Genomic DNA, 25573 nt, shown 5'->3' with positions numbered 1-25573 from the left:
CGAAAATCCTTATTCAGGATGAAACGAATGATTTTGTTTTGAGCACATTGAAGCCTTTGCGCGTGATATTTGGAGATGCCTGCATACCATGAAGAGATTGAATAGTCAAAAAGGCAAAAACAAGAGCTGAGCAGATCGTTTTTTTGATGCTATGATTAAAAAAGTTAGCTTGCCTATAAAGGAATTTTAGGCGAGAGTTTACTTTCCCAATTATATTAAAAACAAGTTGTTCACCATCAAGATATTGATTTAGTTCGAGCCCAAGATAAACTACAGACTGTTTTGCATTGATAATTTGACCGTCACATGTGATGGAAAAATCAGGATATTTGTTTAGTTTACGCTTAGAACCAAAGAGAATTAGTTCAGTTTTGCCCATATGAAGCGACAATTTGTTTTCAATTAACCATTTATTACAACTTTGCAGAGTAGTGCTAAGATTCTTAGCAATTTTTTCTGGGTCTTTATCAGAGTACATCAGGGCACTATCATCAGCATATTGTAATAGTAAACAATCAGCAGAAATAAAAGAGGCCCTAAGATACTGCCCTGAGGTACCCCGCATGTTATGGTAAGGGGATCAGACTCAACCCTATTGATGTTCACAATCTGCTTTCTATCAGAAAGATAAGAATAAAACCAAGGTGTTGATTTCACACCCATAGCCGACAACTTATTGCACAGAATTTGGTGGTCTACACTGTCGAACGCCTTCTGGATGTCCAGTAAGATCATCCCAGTGTAGTAACCGGAGGCTGTTTGCTTCCTAATGTGATCTTGCAAATGAATGAGGCAGGTGTCAGTTGAGTATGATCCCCTAAAACCAGATTGAAATTGATAAAGAAGCTTGTTTTCAACTAAGTAATTGTTCAATTGAGTAAAAACTGCTTTCTCTAAAATCTTTGAAACAACAGAAAGAATACTCACTGGCCTGTAATTTCCGGCATCAAGTCTGCTTTTCTTTTTATAAATTGGAATAACTTTTGCAAGTTTCATATCATTTGGAACAATGCCAGATCTCAAGGAAAAGTTAACAATATAAGTGATGGGACCTTTAATTACCTCTGCTGCATCTTTTATAAACCGAGCAGGGATGCCGTCGAGACCGGTACTTTTATTTATATCCAGACTTTGAATCTCATTGAGAACAAACTTTTCACTGACCTCTTGAAGTTCAAAAGATTCGGGAACAATGTCCTTATATTGGTTTTTAAACTTCTCTGATTCCACATCATAAGAAAAAGACTCTTGCTTTGGGAGTTTACTGACAAGATTGGAGGCAATCTGAGTAAAAAATTGTTAAAATGATCAGCAACATCTTTTTTGTCATGGCACTTTATACCTGCAACGTCTAAAACAATATTTGTAGACTCTTTTGACTTAGATTGGTAGCCAAGATCTTTTAGATGTTTCCATAACTGTTTAGGATTGTCCTTATTTTCATCAATTTTATCAATCATATATTGACGTTTGGCATTTCTGATATCATTAATCACCTTATTACGCAGTTTACGGTACTTTTCATAATGGTCTGGCATATGCTTATCATTCCGTGTTTTACACAACCAACTATCCCTTTCACGAATACATTCAAGAATCTCAGCAGTGATCCAGGGCTCAGATTGATTTTTGATGCGAACTTCTTTCACAGGAGCCACTGAATCTAGGATAGTGGAAAATAAATCCCGGAATGACAGCCATGCTTCATCCACATTACCAGATCTATAAACTGAAGACCAATTGACATTATGTAACAATTCCACAAACACTTCCTTACTGTACTTTTTTAAGGAGCGCATCTGAATCCCTTTATGGGAGTTTGTCTTATTTTTAACATGGTTTCTTGTACAATAAATGATATAATGGTCACTTACACCATACGGAATAACACCATACTGTTGAATTTTTTGCACATTATTGCACATGATATGGTCGATAGCCGACTTGGAGGTAGCGGTGACTCTTGTAGGAGTCTTTATTAACTGTTTAAAACCATACATGTTCAAAGTGTTTTGATAGTTCTTATATTGAGCATCAGCTTTAATACTACACATGTTCGTGTCACCAAGAATAATTACATCGTGGTCATTTGGAAGTTTCATCAAAATATTTTCTAACCTATTAATGAAAATAGACTGGTTTTAAGGACAATAACAAACGCCAATGATTAATGGTTTTGACATAGGAAACAAAATCTCTACCCAGAGTGCTTCAAGCTTAGGGTCATGTAAATCTGTCCTTTGGTTAAAAGCTATACTGGATTTCACATAAATACAGACTCCTCCTCCGTGCCTATTTCGATCATTTCGGATCACCGAAAAACCAGGAATCCCGATCTCAGTGTTGGTAACAGAGTCGTCAAGCCAGCTCTCACTGATTATGCTAGGATTTGTTTTAGAAGCTAAGATCTTAACATCGCTAATTTTTGGAAAGAGAGATCTGGTATTTAAAGGCCCTTTCAGTGATTTCACAGGAACATAAAAAAAAATGGAAATTTGTCAGAGTTGCTTAGAAATAAAGAATAAGTCTACAGAATTTCATTAAACCACTTTTCCCTGAATACATCGACAAATTAGTCAAAAACAGAAGTTTTAGAAAGGTTTTCTACTTCAACTCTGAGAAAATCGAGATTTTCGTACAGTGCGCCACCAATCGACTGGAAAAACTTCCTAGTCCAGTGTTTCTAACACGGGGAAGTAGAGTCTAAATTGATTTAAAACAGACGCTTTTAAGCTACAATTTTGTAGTAGAAAACAAAATAAGCAATTAAAGGTCACCGAGGCAAACTAACGGTCAATTCAAATATGAAAAACAGTTAAAATTGTGTATTTTGTTTAAAATAGTAGCTACTGATGTAATAAGTAGTAGAAACAATACGCAACGCGTGTTGGTACGTGGAGAGTGAGCTTCTATCGAGTCGAGTCGGACTTTTGTACTGTCAGTATCAAAAGTCCAGAATCATCAAATGCTTTATTTTGTCTAAAATACACGGCTTTCGACCGAACCACTAGCAGGCTATGTTAGCACATCTATGCCAATTACAAAGGTACCAAAATCTGAATTTTGATGATTTTTACGATCGTCCGGATGAGCAAATCACTGAATGGGCCTTTAAGTGAATACAGTGAAAACCTTTCTTGCGAAAACAGTCATACTTTATATTATTGTCTTTTAAAGAAGAAGGGATTGGCCCTGGTGTTGTTGAGACCTCCGTCGAGTCATGTAGATTTAACTCCTGGTCTTGAAGAATTGGTACATCATCTCTGGTCCCAGTGGTGGTAGATGTGGACATGTTAGAGCTTAGGTTACCATGTTTACGACGCTACTTCCTACGAGTAGGAGGATTTGCATTAAGGTTGAGATCTTTCAGTTTCTGCCAAATTTCTGTAGGCAAGCGATGTGGTCTATTCAAGTTCAGGAGGGCTTCCCGACTGTATGTGATTGGGAAATTGTTCTCAGCATTATTTGTTAATATGGTATTATTCAAGCTATAAACTTCAGTGACTTCGTGAGGAGGACCGGGATTAGGATTTATGTCACCGGCAAGAAGTAGACGATACTGAAAAGTTACTGTTGAGTTGGAGTACAGGGTAATTCTTTTACCAACAAGTTGTTTTTCAGTTATTGGTTGGCTTACCACAGGTTTACAAACAGTGTTACAGTGTATCAAATGGAAGAATACACGAAGCTGGGTATCTTGAATAACATAAGGCAGCCATGATTGTGAATGGGATAAAACATCAACTGACATCAAGCTGATTATCTTGCGTTCCATAAGGCAGCCATAATCCATACATTATGACATGTATGATGAGATGTAATACAACCATGATTGATTTTAAATGTCCTTGTACAGGATTACTTGGTATGCATGGTCAAACAAGGTGATGCATGGATCTATGTCCTTGATGGGTTTATACATGGATGGCTATATTCTCTGAGTATAGTGTAGTGTGCTAGCATACATGTAGTGTTCTGAAAAACTCAGAATTTGGTGCCACAAAAATATTAAAAAACTCACGAATCCATATAAGATGCCAAAAAAAAGAATGTCCTGTCCTTGCTAGAGGTTATAACTGGAAAGTAGTCCAAAAACTGAGACATAAACCGCACTGGCATCAACACAATTGAAGTAAAACACAGGAGAAGTGTGAGAGCTGTTGTTACACGCTCAATCACTTGGTCTAGCATACTTAGTTCAAAATTTTATGAGGTTTTGTGATGTATTTTTTTATGTATTTTATTGTTTTTTACTCCATATTTTTGCCCATATCTCACTTTCAAATTTGCCGCCTTTGCCCCCATGGACCGGATCATGTCACATATTATGTCGAGGGTGGAGAACCAGAAAGCCGTAACTCACAAAAGAAATCTTTGTGAGTTAAGACTTTCTGGCCCTTACCCCTCGAATTGTCAGCATATGAAGCACTATTTTATGCTTTAATACTGAAGTGAACCCACTTTTGCTTAGCTTTGTAGTTTTATGATTTGTCATCAGCATTAAGCCCTTCAGTACAGCTGACAAGCTTTGGCTGGCATTCACCACAAGAGGAAACATTTTGGAAAGTTTATTTTAAGTTTAAGCTTCTGACCATATTACTTTTCCTTCATTTACTATCATTTTAGCATCTGGTGTTGATAATATCCCACCAGTGATCACTGGATGCCCCAATACTGTACGAGTCTCAGCACCTGCTGGTAGCAACACTGCCACAGCTACTTGGACAGAACCCAGAGCTACTGATAACTCTGGTGACACACCAACACGCACCAGGACTCACACACCAGGCTCACCTTTCCCTATTGGTAGAACCGTGGTAACATACAGATTCTTTGATGCATCAGGAAATATTGCTACCTGTCAATTTGATGTGATTGTTACATGTAAGTTGGAGATTTTTTTTTAACCCCATGAGATCTACCTGCTGATTGGCCAAGAAGAAGTTTTCATTATCAATTGGACCAATCAGCAACACTGTTAGAATAATTTCACCACGCAAAATATTATTTGCAAAGCTCCAATCTGATTGGTGATTAAAGTGAAATTATCACGTAATTGACCAATCAGAGGCAATGTTAGATTGGCAGGTAGTGCTCAGGGGGTTAACTTTAATAGTAACATTTTTCTTAATAGTAAGCTTTGTGAAGATTTCTTAATTTGAATTCAGAATGTATTCAGTTCTTCCATGACAGAGGGCACAGCTTCCCATATGAATTTGTATGGCAAACATTTATGGCACATGATGAGCAGCAGTAGTGGAGAAAGCATGTGAATCGGCACTACTGTTCAATAATGCAAAGTTCAACCAATAAGTTCTACATAAAGGAGCAAATTTGTGCAAACTACCATTTTTTTCTTTCTAGTGTATTTTTTTCTTCAGATTGCTACATCAAAATACTATTTTTGATACTCTCTTTTTGTCTATTTCAGCTTCTGGTGGTGTTGGGAACATTGTAGTCAGCAATTGTCCAAATGATCTGAACATGATTGCCCCACAAGGGTCATCCTTCTACCAAGCAAACTGGGAGGAACCTTCAGCAATCGACACCAATGGTGGTGTTGTGTCCGTAATGGCCAGCCGTACGCCACCTAGGTTCTTCACCGTACCATCTGAGAATGAGATTACCTATACATTCTCCAATGCCGCTGGGGATGAGGCTGTGTGTATGTTTACTGTATCTGTGTCAAGTGAGTATGCAGACTTTACAAACATAACATACCTGCCGATTGGACAAAAGAAGTTTTCATTATCAATTGGACCAATCAGCAACATTGTTAGAAAAATTTCACCACGCAAAAAATTGGGGTGAATTATCTGCAAAGCTCCATTCTGATTGGTGATTGAAGTGAAGATATCATGTAATTGACCAATCAGAGGCAATGTTAGATTTGTTTGTTTTATTTTTTCTTTTGCCTGGGTTACTCATTCAGTGTATGTTTTTTAAAAAGGTATTCAAGGTATTCTCTGTTCTTCCATGAGGTCCAGGGGTCACATTTAAATATACATCAAAATACACATACAAATATACAGATCAGCAGGTAGTGCTCAGGGGGTTGAAACTAGATCAAATGATGAGTACAAAATTTTAAAAAATGAACCTTCTGTAAAACAAAAACTTAAAAATATTTATGATTTTGTCAGTGAAGGAAATTACTACTTAATAAGGAGTAATAACATGACCCAGGGTCAAATGGCAAATCAGAATTGGAGAACTATCTGGTTTTACAATGTGGTTGAACCAATAAGAGCCAAGACTTTTTCAGAGGGTGACAAAAAGGGGTGGTATTCAAATTTCAAGGACAAACCCTTGATGGAAATGATCACAAATGGGCTAAAAAGTACAAAAAAGGCCTACAAATCTTAAATTTGAGGGTGGCCAGCAAGACTTCTCCAAGGGAGAATCTGCCACTTGCCCCCTGACAACTAGACAGCTTGAAGGGCAAGACTTCTCATAGGGGGAAGCTGTCCCCTTGCCCAACTGGCTATGCAACTGGGTCAGCTTGAAATTCTTATGGAGAAAAAAAACCTTTTGTTTGTTGTGATCTTCCCAAATTACCACACTGTGAGCTGATCTGATCTTGGTTGTGAAAGTCAATTCAAGATGCAGACTATTTAAGATATTATAACCTGTGTTGAGCAAAGACTGATGCTGAATTCCATGAGTATTTTTAAGTCATGTTGGTCAGGTCAATGTAATAATTATCACTGATGAGCATGTTTTCTTGAGACTTGGTTAACTGTTTTCTTTGACTGTTTCCAAGTGATAAAAATGTGGATTTGTTTCTAAATGGTAGTAAAATTAGTAGGGGTTTGTTTACAAAAGTAAGGAACTTGCTTATAGCACTCAGAGACGGTGAAAGGTTTTGGCTATTCCTGTTGAAATCCATAAAACTGCTATCTAAGACATTACCTAAATCTCCCACACAGGGGGTGTAGATTTCAAATGATGTCAGTCATGTCACCCATTCCGGTAGACCCATTTGAAATTCACACCCCCTTTGTGGAAGATTAATGTTATGTCTTCCAGGTGGTATAGCCCAATGCACAATGGTGAACATTACCTAATGGTGTTGGTGTTACAATAAATGAATATGTATTGTGCTATGTACTCTCTCCCTTCTTGGGATTGAGCACTCTTTTTCAAAAGGTAGTCTAACTATTAATATATAGTCGTGTTCACACAGTCGGACTTAAATCACTTATTACCGGTCTTAAATTACGTCGGTAATAGTATCGGATATAAGTGGCAGTGTGAATTAGCGTCGGATATAACTATATCCGACGTAATGTGCTTTAAATCCGACAATTTGTTCACACAGTCGGACTTATATATTAATATAAATAAACGCAATTTGGAATGACAAGGAAACATTGGCTATCCTCAAAATTTGGAGAGACACGGAAAGTATTTCCGCCATAAGCATGATAACAGAAAGGCATGCAATTGGATTTTATAAGATGATTAGGGGGTCCCAAATATACGGAAAGAAAAATAGGGGGTGTCATAAAATATTTTGATGACCAAAATGTAGGGAGTCACAACACAATATGACTACAGATAGTGTGTTTATTTTATTCCAAAAGACTGATGCCTGTTTGGGGGGGGGGGGTGTGCAAACGGTGGGGGGGGTCATAAAATCTTTGCTGTCGAAATAGGGGAGGTCACAATTTTATTGAAGCCGATTTTTTGTAAATTTGGGACCCCCCCTCCAAGAAAAAATAGCATGATGATGGGAGACATTGTTATTTTTTTATATTTTTGTTATTTTTTCAAAGATGTCCACCATGTAGGGCCTACATGTATAAAATGCGATATAGAGCTAAGTCTACTGTAAAATGGAACTACTTTGTCAAACTAAAATAATAATAATAATAATAATAATAATAATAATAATAATAATAATAATAATAATAATAATAGAACCTATATAAATACAAAATTGGTCTGAATTTTGGAACTTTTGAATTTCCATTTTTCTTATATGACATACCTACCGCATTGTCTGTAATTTTTTCAACAGAAGGGCGTTTATTGAAAGTGAATTTTCAGTGAAAAAAATTTAAAATCGGATTAAATTTTCTGATGAGGCTCATGTAGAAAGGAGGGATTTATAACCGGTAATAGGCTTATCCGACATCACACGTCGGACATACGCTGGCGAAGTTACGTAATTTATTCACCACAAGAGGAAACATTTTAGTTTCAAGCTTTTGACCCTATTACTTTTCCTTCATTTACTATCATTTTAGCATCTGGTGTTGACAATATCCCACCAGTGATCACTGGATGTCCCAATACTGTACGAGTCTCAGCACCTGCTGGTAGCAACACTGCCACAGCTACTTGGACAGAACCCAGAGCTACTGATAACTCTGGTGACACACCAACACGCACCAGGACTCACACACCAGGCTCAACTTTCCCTATTGGTAGAACCGTGGTAACATACAGATTCTTTGATGCATCAGGAAATATTGCTACCTGTCAATTTGATGTGATTGTTACATGTAAGTTGGAGATTTTTTAACCCCATGAGATCTACCTGCTGATTGGCCAAGAAGAAGTTTTCATTATCAATTGGACCAATCAGCAACACTGTTAGAATAATTTCACCACGCAAAATATTATTTGCAAAGCTCCAATCTGATTGGTGATTAAAGTGAAATTATCATGTAATTGACCAATCAGAGGCAATGTTAGATTGGCAGGTAGTGCTCAGGGGGTTAACTTTAATAGTAACATTTTTCTTAATAGTAAGCTTTGTGAAGATTTCTTAATTTGAATTCAGAATGTATTCAGTTCTTCCATGACAGAGGGCACAGCTTCCCATATGAATTTGTATGGCAAACATTTATGGCACATGATGAGCAGCAGTAGTGGAGAAAGCATGTGAATCGGTACTACTGTTCAATAATGCAAAGTTCAACCAATAAGTTCTACATAAAGGAGCAAATTTGTGCAAACTACCATTTTTTCTTTCTAATGTATTTTTTTCTTCAGATTGCTACATCAAAATACTATTTTTTGATACTCTCTTTTTGTCTATTTCAGCTTCTGGTGGTGTTGGGAACATTGTAGTCAGCAATTGTCCAAATGATCTGAACATGATTGCCCCACAAGGGTCATCCTTCTACCAAGCAAACTGGGAGGAACCTTCAGCAATCGACACCAATGGTGGTGTTGTGTCCGTAATGGCCAGCCATACGCCACCTAGGTTCTTCACCGTACCATCTGAGAATGAGATTACCTATACATTCTCCAATGACGCTGGGGATGAGGCTGTGTGTATGTTTACTGTATCTGTGTCAAGTGAGTATGCAGACTTTACAAACATAACATACCTGCCGATTGGACAAAAGAAGTTTTCATTATCAATTGGACCAATCAGCAACATTGTTAGAAAAATTTCACCACGCAAAAAAATTGGGGTGAATTATCTGCAAAGCTCCATTCTGATTGGTGATTGAAGTGAAGATATCATGTAATTGACCAATCAGAGGCAATGTTAGATTTGTTTGTTTTATTTTTTCTTTGGCCTGGGTTACTCATTCAGTGTATGTTTTTTAAAAAGGTATTCAAGGTATTCTCTGTTCTTCCATGAGGCCCAGGGGTCACATTTAAATATACATCAAAATACACATACAAATATACAGATCAGCAGGTAGTGCTCAGGGGGTTGAAACTAGATCAAATGATGAGTACAAAATTTTAAAAAATGAACCTTCTGTAAAACAAAAACTTAAAAATATTTATGATTTTGTCAGTGAAGGAAATTACTACTTAATAAGGAGTAATAACATGACCCAGGGTCAAATGGCAAATCAGAATTGGAGAACTATCTGGTTTTACAATGTGGTTGAACCAATAAGATCCAAGACTTTTTCAGAGGGTGACAAAAAGGGGTGGTATTCAAATTTCAAGGACAAAACCTTGATGGAAATGATCACAAATGGGCTAAAAAGTACAAAAAAGGCCTACAAATCTTAAATTTGAGGGTGGCCAGCAAGACTTCTCCAAGGGAGAATCTGCCACTTGCCCCCTGACAACTAGACAGCTTGAAGGGCAAGACTTCTCATAGGGGGAAGCTGTCCCCTTGCCCAACTGGCTATGCAACTGGGTCAGCTTGAAATTCTTATGGAGAAAAAAAAAACCTTTTTGTTTGTTGTGATCTTCCCAAATTACCACACTGTGAGCTGATCTGATCTTGGCTGTGAAAGTCAATTCAAGATGCAGACTATTTAAGATATTATAACCTGTGTTGAGCAAAGACTGATGCTGAATTCCATGAGTATTTTTAAGTCATGTTGGTCAGGTCAATGTAATAATTATCACTGATGAGCATGTTTTCTTGAGACTTGGTTAACTGTTTTTACAAGCCGACGTCAAACGTCGGCTTGTGCTGTCTCTTCTCAATTCTTTCTTTCTTCTTCTTCTTCTTCTTTCTTTCTTCTGGCAACCGCAATCAACTGCATCTAGCTTCGCAAGGGATTGACAGATTTCAACCAAACTTGACCCAAAAGACCACTGGGGTAGGCCAAACCTTCCATTTGACTTTGACCTTGCTGTAACCTTTGACCTAGCTATAATGGTTAAAAATGTGATTTCACAAAAAATGCTACTCCTTCCACAAATTTCATGCGATGAGGACATGGTTATATCATGTGACTCGACTTTAGTCGGTGTCTATAGGGTGTGCTCAGATAAGGGGTCAAAGGTCATTAAGGGTCATTTCCGGTCAAAGTCTAAAAATATTCAAAAATCACTGTCTTTACAAATTACATAGCAGAGAGTCGCCATTAGCACACATGCATTGCTACTAGCCAGGGTCTTTAGGATGCCTACAGTTTTGGGGTCAAAGGTCATTAAGGGGTTACTTCCGGTCAAAAACCAAAATTATCAAAAATGTTCAAAAAAATTTTGTCTCAAAATGTAGACAGACCAGAGTAATATAACCATCATACATGAATCAGTGTTACCTGATGTATGTATGGTATTTTTATTTTTGGGGTCAAAGGTCATTAAGGGGTCACTTCCTGTTTTTAGCTAAATAACTTTAAGAATTTTTATCTCAACAACTAAACATAGTAGAATTTTTATTTAAAATTGGAACAACACATTTTGTCGGTGTACATAAGGTTTTTTTTTTTTTTTTTTTTAAAGGTCATTAAAGGGGTCAAAAGGTCAATCAAAAATTTTCAAAAAATCAAAATCCATGTATAAGTTCCGATTAAGCTGAAATTCACCATGAATATTTCTTATGACATCCTAAGCACAATGCAAGAGCAGTTGACCCCATCCGTAACCCAGGGGTCAAGTTATAGGGGTCAAATTGCGGATTGTATTCAGCGTCTGTTGACTCTAGTCTTTGACTGTTTCCAAGTGATAAAAATGTGGATTTGTTTCTAAATGGTAGTAAAATTAGTAGGGGTTTGTTTACAAAAGTAAGGAACTTGCTTATAGCACTCAGAGACGGTGAAAGGTTTTGGCTATTCCTGTTGAAATCCATAAAACTGCTATCTAAGACATTACCTAAATCTCCCACACAGGGGGTGTAGATTTCAAATGATGTCAGTCATGTCACCCATTCCGGTAGACCCATTTGAAATTCACACCCCCTTTGTGGAAGATTAATGTTATGTCTTCCAGGTGGTATAGCCCAATGCACAATGGTGAACATTACCTAATGGTGTTGGTGTTACAATAAATGAATATGTATTGTGCTATGTACTCTCTCCCTTCTTGGGATTGAGCACTCTTTTTCAAAAGGTAGTCTCACTATTAATATATAGTCGTGTTCACACAGTCGGACTTAAATCACTTATTACCGGTCTTAAATTACGTCGGTAATAGTATCGGATATAAGTGGCAGTGTGAATTAGCGTCGGATATAACTATATCCGACGTAATGTGCTTTAAATCCGACAATTTGTTCACACAGTCGGACTTAAATATTAATATAAATAAACGCAATTTGGAATGACAAGGAAACATTGGCTATCCTCAAAATTTGGAGAGACACGGAAAGTATTTCTGGGATAAAAAAAAAGCTTTGGGAGGAGATAGCCACGCTATTACATGACAAGGGGGGATTCCCCATACGGTCGGGGGAGCAGATAAATGCTAAGATAAAGGCACTGAAAACTCTCCATCGCACCCTCCATGATCGGGTGAAAAGTTCAGGCAGGCGCAGGAGCAATTGACCATCCTTATTGGGATGATCTACACGAGTTTCTAGGGGGGTAGCAAATGTAAACCTTCCAGAGGGCTCAGTGGGGGAGGGGGGGCAGTATGGCCCTGGATGTAGATGGAGATGACATTTATTAAGCCATAAGCATGATAACAGAAAGGCATGCAATTGGATTTTATAAGATGATTAGGGGGTCCCAAATATACGGAAAGAAAAATAGGGGGTGTCATAAAATATTTTGATGACCAAAATGTAGGGAGTCACAACACAATATGACTACAGATAGTGTGTTTATTTTATTCCAAAAGACTGATGCCTGTTTGGGGGGGGGTGCAAACGGTGGGGGGTCATACAATCTTTGCTGACGAAATAGGGGAGGTCGCAATTTTATTGAAGCCGATTTTTTGTAAATTTGGGACCCCCCTCCAAGAAAAAATAGCATGATGATGGGAGACATTGTTATTTTTTTATATTTTTGTCATTTTTTCAAAGATGTCCACCATGTAGGGCCTACATGTATAAAATGCGATATAGAGCTAAGTCTATTGTAAAATGGAACTACTTTGTCAAACTAAAATAATAATAATAATAATAATAATAATAATAATAATAATAATAGAACCTATATAAATACAAAATTGGTCTGAATTTTGGAACTTTTGAATTTCCATTTTTCTTATATGACATACCTACCGCATTGTCTGTAATTTTTTCAAAAGAAGGGCGTTTATTGAAAGTGAATTTTCAGTGAAAAAAATTTAAAATCGGATTAAATTTTCTGATGAGGCTCATGTAGAAAGGAGGGATTTATAACCGGTAATAGGCTTATCCGACATCACACGTCGGACATACGCTGGCGAAGTTACGTAATTTATCGGATTAATTACCATAGCAATAGGTGAAAACAATTTTGAACATATATATTGAATACAATACTGGTCTTTTCAAAGATACTAATCTTATAGGTGCAAGTAATCAGCATGATTCACCTATTGCTATGGTAGTTAATCCGATTATTACGTAACTTCGACAGCGTATAGCGCTATAGACCCTATGCAATAAACCAACCGGAACGGAATAACAATTGAAATGGCAGACATGTTGGAGGACAGTTCTAAGATAGCTTAAGATGACAGAGGGACAGGTCTCTAGATCGATTCCACAACCATTCATACCTATTCTCTGTTTTATTGTATTATCATGCGAATTGCCCTGTGGTACCTTACGGAGGACAGAACTTTATTTAAATGAGGATGACTCTGTCATGAGTGACGTAGTATTGCATACCCTCTATTGCCGACCAATGTGGACGCGCTAAGCTAAGGGATTAGCGGAAATATTTAATTCGATCGGACATAAGCCTAGATAAAATATTACCGGTAATAAGTGCATGTGTGAACACAGCTTATGTTGTTATTGTACTATGTAAGTATCTATTAAAATTGTTAATATTGCATAACAATGGAAAAGAACAGTTTTTTGGGCTTTGTAAGAAGGTAACCCTTGTGCTGATATCATGTCATACTCTTTTTATTATTGCAACATAGCAAATAAAAAAACATTAACGTTTTAATTCAAAGAGAGATAGTACCAATGCACATTGGTATTGAAAAAAAAAAGATATTTTACCTGAGTAGATAAAGTCAAATCATAGCTCAAAGATGTTAAACTTCTACATTTTAAGGACCACATAAAGTCAGTGAAAATTGCATTCGAATATGAACAAACATAGAGAGTATTAGTTCATTGATTCAGTAGAGAGGTCTTTACAGTTTGGAAAAAGGCAAATAGCTATCATATATTATTGAATCAGCTTTGGACAGCATTCGGACTCTATTCAAAACCTATCATTTGTTTTTAATTTGGATGGGAATTATTAACACAATTGTGAAAAGAGAACTGGTTTATGAAATGATATCAAAAGGTGCAGCTTATAGACCACTTGACATGTGACGTCATTTCCCGGCAGTATGCGCACGCATTATGGTACTTTCCATTGTTCTTTGCCCTGCAGTGTGCGTGCGCATCGTAGTCCCGGGGGGGTCACTCCCATTGTGGCCTGTACACCATCCGCGATAATCAACTTTTGAAAAGCACCCTAAACAAGGATTTAACCCTTGGCTAAAACAATACCCTAAACAGGGATTTTATTCCTTGCATCAAATTTCATACCCTAAATTTCATTTCCGCGTATTAGCAATTGCAATTTTGCTACCCTTTATTCCAATATTTCATGTTTTTGACACCCTAAACGCGTTACGCGCGTATCGTGCATATCCACGAAAAACTACCCTTTTTACGCGTTTTCATTATCGCGGATGGTACAAGCCCCAATGGGAGTGACCCCCCCCCGGGATCGTAGTCTGCTCAGGGCATGTGTATTTTAAATCTCCCACCACATTTCATATAGTACAAGAAAGCCATTGAACAGTGAAGCGGTTCGTTCGAGCATATCGACAGACCAATCCCTCGCCTTTGTTGATAAACAATAATGTAAAGTGGTCTATACAACTGTGAGAAGGAAACAAAATTTTATTTATGCCATCTTGTTTATTCCATCATGTTTGTCTGTGTTATCATGGTGACCAAATGTCATTAAACCTACTCCATATCAGGAAATGGACCAGACATAACACCCCCAGAAGTACGCAATTGTCCTGAGAGCTTTGAAGTACAAACTCAACCAGGTGAAACAGCCGCTACTGCTTCATGGACTGAACCAACAGCGACGGATGATTCAGAGCCAGTAACTTCAACAAGGAGTCATAGCCCGGGTCAAATTTTCCCCCCTGGAATGACTGTTGTTACCTACGAATTCTTTGATGCCGTCAGAAACAGGAATACCTGCACATTCATCATCACTGTCACTGGTAAGGGTACCCTCTTGTTTGTCTGTTTGTTTGTAACTTGGACACATGTTGTTTTGCATGTATATTGGTATAATGGTATCATAATAAGTCACATGGAAACATTATATTCAAGGTTCAATTGAAAATCGCATTAGTTAATTATTTATTTATTTTGCTTGGATAGACAAGAAATGTATTATTAGGATTATTTGATCAGAAACTTCAAGCGGATGATCCAAGTTCACCAGGGCTAGGGTTTCTATTAAAATGTCATTATGCTTTGATTTGAAAAGTTGCATGTATAAGATTGTCATGAATCATTGTATGTGTGAATTAAAGTAATTAAGGTTACACGAAGAAACGTATAAAAACGTATAAAAGACGTATAAAGTTGTTCTCTAAAACCGCGTTTTCTCAGCAATCAAATATCGCAGTGAGTCAAATGTTGGTGCATGGATGTATCTTTACATTGTTTTTGTGTGTTTATACAAATTTTTAGAATCCGTTTGAAAATCCCTCGTTTAAATTATTTTTACGCACCATGTTCAAAAGATCAAAAACGCGTTCCATGCAGTTTTTTTCAAATGTTCGCTCCGTATAAAACCACGCCGAGTGATTATTTTCTCTTTTTTTGTATTGTACTACAAATCGACCAAAGAAATAATGTTGCCATGGGGAAGAACAAAATACAGTACCGATTAAATTTTATTAGCCCGTTTTTGGGAACAATTTTCGAGAATCTTGTACCACAAAACACTGTTTTGTTACATTATCGATATCTGGATTACGGGACGTTAATTCAGACATCTGAATACCTACATTATTTCTCAACATTCTGCCAATTGCTATCCCATTTGATTTTTACTCCAAATTGAAGCTAGTATTGCAAAAAACGAGGTTTTTCCTCCATCAGTTCGTTCAAAATTTCACCGCCGACATGCGTGTTTATTCTAAGAGCCATTGTGCGGACGCGATTGTAATCACGTAATTGCATCCAATTAGAGTTATATATCCGCTTCGGGAACAAGCAATTGCGTCCTTTTTTTTTTCATTTCTTTCTTTCTTTCTTTTTCGTTCTTTTTCTTTCTCTCTCTCTCTCTCTCTTTCTTTCTCTCTCTTTCTTTCTCTTTTTCACTATTTCTTTATTCTTTCTTGCTCCTTTCTTTTTAGTTTTATTTGATTGATTCGCTGACTGCAGTGAATCGTGATTGATTGTTTTTCACTTTATATAATTCAGAAATTTGTAGGCCTGCTAAGTCTGTCTTGTTGAATATTCTTCCCAAATTCGATTTGCAAATAATTGCTTTTTGATATTGTTGTTGATGTTATTGTTGTACCCTATTACATTGTAATCAGGGGAATAGCAGCATTGATTTATCAAGGCTCAAAATCAACCAATTTTCCAGGGCGTAGCTTGACGAAGTGCCCCAAATCAATTTTAAAATTTATAAAATCCTTATGAAAATTGCCGAAAACGGCTTGTGCCCCCGGCATCCGACCCCGCATCCGACCCGGCATGCAGCCCCTCATGACCCCCCCCCCCGACTCACGAGGTCCGGGCATCGGCACGGCACGAGCTAAGCCAAGTTTCATAGCCTTTTCATGTCTTGACCGTGGATCGATATTCTATTATAAGTAGGCCTACGTCCCGGTACGCTTGTGCATTTTCTGCATGGCTGTTTCTGTTATGAACTTACGCCCCTCTGAAATCAAGCGCATGAAAAACTCTCGGCTAACCTTAACAACAACATTTCCATTCATCTCATCAAAACAAAACGTCTACATGTATATATGATTTTACTGGTGCCCAATTTGTCTTTATAGAGAGGAATTGATTAAGGACAAGGCTGGGAATCATAGCAGCTTCCTTTATGCCAGGCCTATGGCCAAATAGAGTTACGACTGCCCGTGCAGGGCTGTAGCAAGCAGAGCAGGCTCAATGTCTTACCAGCAGTGTTGGCAAAACGTTTCAGCACCAAGGCACAATACATTGGCACACCATTCCGCGGTAAAGGATTTTCAAGTAGCCAAATTTTTAAGCTTCCCAAAAAAGCAAATATTTGGGCAGATTTAGAATGCAAATCACCCAATTGGGTGCCAAAGCACTTGACTTAAAAATTTCGGGTACTGAATGGGAAGTTATTGACCTATTAATAAATGCTCCCGAAAAGCCATTGTAATTGTAATTTGGTGCTTCAGAAACTCAAAACCTTTGTAAATTGGCTAAATTGAAAGGAAAAACAGTCAAATTACTACTGCCGCGGCCTGACACTGGTAAAAGTAGGATAATTTTAGACATGTAGCAGCATGCTATTTTAGTTGCGGCAAGTGATTGCCAAGTAGCCCAATTGTGCACCTTTGCATCACTGCTTACCAGTCACACATAGCTGATATGATATTGATGGCTGTCCCATCCTTTTAGACATTGCTGCAGTTTTCCCTGATGTTAAGTTTTCATGTAGTTTGGTACTTTTGTAATAATTGTGATTTTATTTAAGACCCTGGTCAGTCGTAGATAATTGCGTCATCCGACCATCGTTTTATTTACCATGGTCCAACTATAGTTGACTAAACAACGTACGGTCACACTGCAGTGTACTATCGTTGGACGTTGGATAATGATTAATATAGATGGCGGATACCTTCAAAATACGCCCAAGATAATACGCCTAACCTTAGACGTCTAAGATGCAATCTAAGATGCAGTCTAAGAATTTCGCGGTATACTTTAATCAACGAATCACAGGACCAGAAATCCCAAACAACCAATCATCTTAGGCGTATTCAATTATTGACCAATGAAATCTTAGACGCCTAAGTTTTACATGCCTAAGATTTCTTACACATCTAAGATTGTTTTTTTAGTGGTGGACGGTATCACCAATGTGATAGCTCGCCTAGCTCACAAAGAACCTTAGAAGACTTCTAGCAGCTCGTATTACAGACACCATGCGCAGTGAAATATTCTTACTAATCCCGTGACTTGAAATAAGTCTACGGCTCTAGCACTCAGGCTATCATGGTCAGTTTTTTTTTCTTTTGACATAGTATTATAAAACAAATTTACATACATGTATATAATAAGAAAATCAAACAAATAATTTAAGCAAAATGACAGAGCCAAGAACAGACACGGAAGTCATCCAAGTAACTGTTCGTCTGCGATCAACTAGCTAAACTTATCGCAGACCAAACCTCTTATACGAAGTTCCTGCCTAAAGAGGAACAGAAGACAAGGATGTCATTACGATAATTAAATAGAACATTTTCAACAGAAAGCCTAAAGTTCTTACCAAGCCTTTGTGTAATAACCCTGTTAGCAAATTCCCAAATAGGAGTGGTCTTATTACAATGAAAAAGAAGTGCTCTGGATGATCAACAGCATTACAGGAATTGCACAAATTTGTATCTTCTTTCCCCATTTTACATAATAAAACTTTTGTAGGATAAATGTTATGAATAATTTTCCAATTAAGTGAAATACGCCTGGCCTCACTGGTACAACATGGTATTGAACCCCAAATCTTTTCCCAATCAAAATTGTAATTGGGGAATCTTCTACGCCAATAGTTCATACAAATTGGTGGAACATAAGTCTTATTAACCATGGCATGTCTAAAAAACTTTGAAGAACAGGCTTCTATAGGGACTGCATTAAAGACAATTGATTCAGTCCTAATTTGGTCTAGAATTGGTGCATTCTTCCAATCATTCGGCAGAGCATTGCAAATAGCGAAGTACTGAAAAAGAATGTTGCCAGTGCGCTGAATGCGGTGCCTAAAATACTCAAGTGAGTAGATTGAACCATCATCATCAAAAAGATCTTTTATAAAAATAAAGCCAGCTTCAATCCAGTCTCTATAGAAAAATGTTTTCTTGTTAGCATTTACAGCACCATTGTTCCAAATGATTTGATTGTAGTAATCAGATATGTCAGCTTTATTTGAAGTACATTTAGTATTGAATCAGACTTTAAACATGTTGTTATAAAAAACAGGAAAGGTGTCAATAACACTCTTGCATACAGTGTTGATTTGGTTGAAGCTACAATTACAATTAAACACATTCATACCCAAACCAAACTTGTTGACATAGTAAAGTGGAATGTTCTTCCAGCAAGCAGGACTAGAATTGTTTAGTTTTTGATCCAAGACATCTTTAAAGCATTGAAAAACATCTCAACCTGAAATATGTTTATACCACCTCTTTCATAATCTGCAATAATGGTGTATCGCTTCACCGCTTCCATTCTATTCCAAATAAATTAAAAAAACATAGTGTTTAATTTCTTTACAACTCTCTCAGGAAGGTCTACAACTGGAGCAATGTATGAAAGTTGTGAAGCCAACAATGTTTTCACGATCAAGTTTCTACCAACCATTGATACAGTCAGCCACCTGGACAACCGATTCTTTAGAAATGCTGAGTCGCGCTAAAAGTCGCTCGATACATGTTAAAATCAGCACAATTCAGAGATACACCTTTTTGCTATGAAATTAATTTTCTCGGTCAAATATAAAGCAATAATTTTGTTTTCTTCAGTAATGTCAGTTAAAAACTTGGTGCTGGGATATACATTTTTTTTATAATCCTGGTGTTAAAATTAAGCATCAAATTGTGTCTTTTAGTGTGATATTTTTGATTTTTATAGGCCTTTAATTCGCCCGCGAGCTTTTTACGAAATTCATGTTTTAGCGTCTCAAACTAATATAGTTTGCTAAAGAAAGATATTTCCCACCCCTGTAAGGCACATCGTGTGGGTCTATATGTTATAGTTTTGTCAGAATTTCCGTTTTTGTTTTACCCTTTTTCCCTTCATGCTCCGAAAATGTCTAACTCAGTACTTTTATCTCGAGAGCAACCAGCAGAAATAGTCGATATTTCCTTTGTTGTTTATCCAGGTCAATTTTCCATTGAAAGCAAATTGCCCGACCAGCGATTTGGTAGCCCAAATCCCCAATTGAGTGTTCTGGTTAAACATGAGCAGTAGGAGCGCTATAGCCTGGGAATTTCTTTGCTATATTGAAGTTCTAGCAACACTGTAGCCATGCCGGTATTCCTATTAAACCCAGGGATATCGATCCACAATGCTAGCATTAGCCTTAGATTTCACGCGTTGATTTTGAAAAATGGTCAGCCGGCAGTAAAAATGGTGAAATGAAAACGCAAATTCTGACAAAACTATGATATATCGCTCACGGTGATGTGGGTTAGAAAGTTGGGAAAAATACTTCATTAGCGAACTATCTTACTTTGAAAAGCTAAAAGGTTGATCCAAAAAAAGGCTCGCGGGCAGAGTTTAAGCCTATCAAAATCGAAAATCTTACACTAAATGACTAAATTTCACGCCTAAGTTTAACACTAGAATTTGACAAAAAATACAGTATCAAGCACTACAATTTTTCCTGACATTTACTGAAAAAATGAAAATGATTGCTTTTCATTTGGCCGAGAAAATTAATTTTACATCGAATAGGTGTAACTAAAAATTTAGCTCATTTCAACACCAAATTCGATCGTTTGTATTGCCTCATTAAATGACTGAGTGAGCCTTGCATAACAAAAGAATCGGTTGTCCAGGATGCTAACTGGATAGGCCTCGCATCTTCCATGCACGGATTGAACACTCGATCTTATTCATTTTATCCTCCCAATTACAAGACAACTGATTTATTGAGATACTTGTGGAGAAATACACACCAAGGATTTTAATAGTGTTATTTGGCGCTAATTTCCAGTTAACATTTCCGATGCAGAAATTATTATTTTTCAAGGACCCAATCCATACTGCATCACTTTTGGCATGATTTACTGAAAGACCAGATAATCTTGAAAAGTTATCAAATACATCCATAACCGTTTTAACACATTCAGGGTCTTTTACAAAAATGGTGGTATCATCTGCAAAAGTAGAGATGCGAATTTCTTTACGCTCATAGTTCTCAAATGGTAAAGTAATACCCTGGATTTGCTTGGATTGACGAATTTTACAAGCGAGCAACTCCACATTCATTCATTCATTCATTTATTTATTTCCACAATTCACATAGAAATACAAAATACGCATTAAAATACCATCAAAGAATCATGGAGGAGATGGCCGAAAGGCCAGTAAGGCCAGAGGTAGCCATCCCCTTTAACAGAAAAGTTACCAAACAGAAAATTCAACAGCAAATAATAAAAATTAAAAACAACAAACAAACAAACAAACAACAAACAAACAAAAAACTACAATGCTCGTCAATTAATCATATTTTGAAATTAAGTGTCTTTTGTACACGTTCCGGAAATGTTTCACTGAATAAGACGTTCTTAAAGATTTTTGCAATGAGTTCCATAATATAGGACCAGCTGTACGGACAGCGTGATCGGTGAAAACCCTGCTATTTTTAGCCAAGTTATAGTTATTAGCGTTTCTTGTTTGGTAATCATGAATATTAGATCGTAGGGTAAATAAACTGTCAAATAAGCTCGGTAATTCATTAATACTGTACTTATACATAAAAACTCCCAATTCTAATTTAAAGGTGTCATTGTTTGCTGAAATGTTATATTTGGCAAACAAGGGGGCTGTATGACTTCTGTAATGACTACTGGCAACTGTCCGTATCGCCCATTTTTGGAGTTTTACAATTTTATCCAAATATGTTTTACATGTGTTTCCCCAAATTAATATTCCATAGTTCAAATAAGGTTGAATAAAGGTACAATATAGAGTATAAAGAATGCGATCTGGTACAAAGAATTTGAGTTTGTTCATTACACCAATATTCCTTGAAATAGTTTTTGCTATACAGTTAATATGACACCTCCATGTTAAGTTTTCGTCTATGAGTACTCCCAGGAATTTGGTATTATCTACCCTTTCTAGAACGATTTCGTCTAAAATTATCTTAACATCTACATTACAGACAGTTGTTGTTGAATCAATATTTATCCAATTCTTGGACGTCATATGTGGTGTACCCAGAATCATATAATTGGTTTTAAGTATAAATAGTAGAGGTCCCAATATGGAACCTTGAGGGACACCGCATATGATATCTTTCATTTTGGATTCACACGAGTTATAATATACATATTGTTTCCTGTTACTTAAGTAATTCCTAAACCAGTCCAGTACAATGCCTCGGAATCCGTAGTGTTCTAATTTGTGGGCTAAGTTCTGGTCTAAATGATATTCCCAAGGTGTCAAATGAACAGGCCAACTAGGGAATTATGACAATTGGTGAGTGTCTCAATGCTGTAAAATCTATGCCAAATGGCAAAAGTCCAGGGTCTGATGGCTATCCTGTAGAATTCTTCACAATTTTCTGGAACCAAATTGTGCCTATTTTGGTGAAATCTTTTAATAATTCCTTCAATAAATGTTGTTTGTCAGTGAGTCAACGTAGAGGTGTTATTACATTGATTCCCAAAGAAGGGAAAGATGAAGAATTTTTAAAAACTGGAGGCCGATCTCCTTTTGAATGTTGACTACAAAATAGCTGCCAAAGTGATTGCCAATCGAATGAAAAAGAATTTGAATTCTATTATATCATGTGATCAAACAGGTTTTTGCCAAATAGATATATTGGTGAAAATGCTAGGCTAGTACTTGATATCATTGAGTATACAGAAGAGTATAATGTACCGGGTACCCTTTTCTTTATCGACTTTGAAAAAGCATATGATAAACTTGAATGGGATTTTGTGCAGAAGAGTCTTGAATTATTTGGATTTGGAAGAGATCTGAAAAAATGGGTCAAAGTATTTTATACAGAAATAAGTAGTTGTGTTGTAAATAATGGTTATGTCAATTTTTTTCAATTATCTCGCGGCGTGCGTCAAGGCTGCCCTTTAAGTTGTTATATTTTTATATTATGTGCAGAACTTATGGGTATCTCTATTCGTAAAAATAAAATGGTTAAAGGTATTGTAATTAATGATAACCATGTTAAAATCACTCAATTTGCAGATGATACCACACTTATTTTAGATGGATCCAGAGAATCAATTTTGAATGCAGTTGATATCATACAAAATTTTGGTACAGTTTCTGGTTTGAAGTTAAATATCGATAAATCCACTTTTCTCAAAATTGGCTCTTTAAAAGATAATGTTGATAATCCAATCCCAGAGGAAAATTATCAGTGGTCAAAGAGCCCAGTTAAATTTCTTGGGATAAATGTCTCTTTGGATAAGACTAAGCTGTTTGAGCTAACTGTTTTGGACATCTGGTCCCAGAGGGACCCTGAGAGGGACCTGACCCCAATAGGCAGAATTACAATTGTTAAATCACTGGCTCTTTTACAATTAACTTATTTATTTTCTGTTTTACCTACCCCCTCCTCAAAATACATGAAACAAGTGGAGTAAATTATTTTCAAATTTATTTGGAATAGTAAACCAGATAAGGTTAAGAGAGATGTAATGTACTGTAACATAGAAAATGGATGTTTAAAAATGACAAATATTTCTCATTTTTGTAATGCCGTAAAAGTGACATGGGTAAAGAGATATTTAGATAATGATAATAAAGGAAAATGGAAAAGCCTTTTCTACAAGGAACTTTCCAAAGTTGGTGGTGAATGGGTTTGGTATTGTAAACCAAGGTCAGTCAATGATTTCAAGTATAAGAATATTCATAACTCCTTTTTGTGTGAGGTTATGAAGTCATGGTTTAATTTGAGAAATATCTGTGTTGAAAATAATGATGATATTTTATGGCATAAGTCTCATGTTAAGATAAACAGAGAAACAATTTATTATAAATCATGGTGTGAAAAAGGTGTGAACTTTGTTGGAGACTTAATTTTTGAAAATCATTTTATGACATATGAAGAATTTCAAGCAAAGTACAGTATTAAGGTTATTAATTATTTTAAACTGTTGTGATTTGGTAGTTCACAGCATCTTACGAATGGTAGTAAGCTTTGGCAAAAACTGCATTGCTCAATTCATAGCGAGCATGTAGAAGAATTAAAATATAAAAAAAATAATTATATAGGTGCTGCGGTTCTTGAGTTACGTTGTAAAGAGGGCTGAAACAACAACACTTTTGTAAAACGAACATAACTCATTCACAACAATAAATTAAGCAAGTTTGCAAAGTATAGGATTTGTAGAATGGACTTTTGCACAACAGCAAGGTGTTAATTTTCAATAATATATTGAACTAGATAATGAAAATCGATTTTTAGGTTGCTTCGACCAACAATACCTCGTCTACCCTTACGTGTAACTTTTTAAAGTATTTCAGTGTAATTAAAGGAGGATTTCGTGATCCTAACATCCTCTTTTTAGTAGATATCCACGAAAAAAGCTTATTCCCAAAATTTCAGTTGATTCCGATTGTGCGTTTGAGAGTTATGCATGATTTAGTGTATTACACTGCTCCATTGGCCACTGTTGTAATTTCGTTCTGGTGCACCAGAACGAAATTCAAATTTGGTGATATTTTTTGCCAAACGAATTAATCTGCAAATATTTTTGGTACATAAACATTATGTAGCCAGAGGTATCCAGTGGTATAAAAATCTCAACTTTTTTTGAGAAAAGTGGGGGGATGAGGCTGTGGATCACGAAATGCCCTTTTAATGCAGTCTCCAAACATTATAAACATCAGTTGACCCCTACTAGCATGCTGGACCGTGAGATACAGTTGATTAAAGGAGGATTTCGTGATCCTAGCATCCTCTTTTTATGACATTTTTCAGTAAAAAAGCTTATTTCCAAAATTTCAGTTGATTCCGATTTTGCGTTTGCGAGTTATGCATGATTATGTGTATTACACAGCTCCATAGACAATGTGTTGTAATTTCGTTCTTGTGCACCAGAACGAAATTCAAATTTGGCGATATTTTTGCTAAACGAATTAATCTGCAAGAAATATTTGGTACATAAACATTATGTAGCCAGAGGTATCCAGTGGTGTAAAAATCTCAACTTTTTTTTGGGAAAAGTGGGGGATGAGGCTGTGGATCACGAAATGCCCCTTTAACCAACTCAGAGCTGCCAAAAAGGTTTGCTCATTTGCATATCAATTGCTGTGTCAGCAAAGCACAATCATCCCAACAGCTAAGCATAAATGGGAGATTGAATTTAATTGTGAGAGGGGCATGATGGATGTTGATTGGAAGCAGGTGTTTTCAATGCCATACAGGTGTACAATTGAAACTAAAGATCACTATTTTCAATTTAGGTTCATCCATAGGATTCTTCCAACAAATGAATTCTTGTTTCAAATTGGAAAAATTAAAAGTGACAGATGCTCTTTTTGTAAGAAAGCTAAGGAAACAATAAGACATTTAATGTGGGATTGTCACAGTGTATCAAGGTTTTGGGACAATATTATGAAATGGATGAAAGATGTAAATATCAATGTACAGCTAACATATTTTGACATTTGTCTTGGATGCTATAAACATGATATAAATATGGTTTTCATAAATATGATTATACTTTTTGCAAAAAGATACATTTACAAGTGTAGAGTTCAAGAATTAAAACTGAATTTCTCTGATTTCAAGGCGTGGTTATACTTTATGGAAAA

At 36.5% G+C, this 25573-nt stretch overlaps 1 protein-coding gene across 1 annotated transcript in view; it reads left to right on the top strand.

Moving 5' to 3' along the window:
• LOC140172593 (hyalin-like) overlaps positions 1–25573 on the top strand; it is an 89640-nt gene that overhangs the window by 16523 nt on the left and 47544 nt on the right. The window contains exons 4-8 of the mRNA XM_072195732.1: positions 4627–4884; positions 5432–5689; positions 8253–8510; positions 9055–9390; positions 14806–15060. Of these exons, the coding sequence (XP_072051833.1) occupies positions 4627–4884; positions 5432–5689; positions 8253–8510; positions 9055–9390; positions 14806–15060 (1365 nt within the window). The remainder of the gene's footprint in view (positions 1–4626; positions 4885–5431; positions 5690–8252; positions 8511–9054; positions 9391–14805; positions 15061–25573) is intronic.

The sequence above is a fragment of the Amphiura filiformis genome, chromosome 16, assembly GCF_039555335.1.
Source record: "Amphiura filiformis chromosome 16, Afil_fr2py, whole genome shotgun sequence".
Classification (NCBI taxonomy): Eukaryota; Metazoa; Echinodermata; class Ophiuroidea; order Amphilepidida; family Amphiuridae; genus Amphiura; species Amphiura filiformis.
The sequence above is the reverse complement of the archived record's forward strand: the minus strand, read 5'-3'. Positions and strand labels throughout refer to the sequence as shown.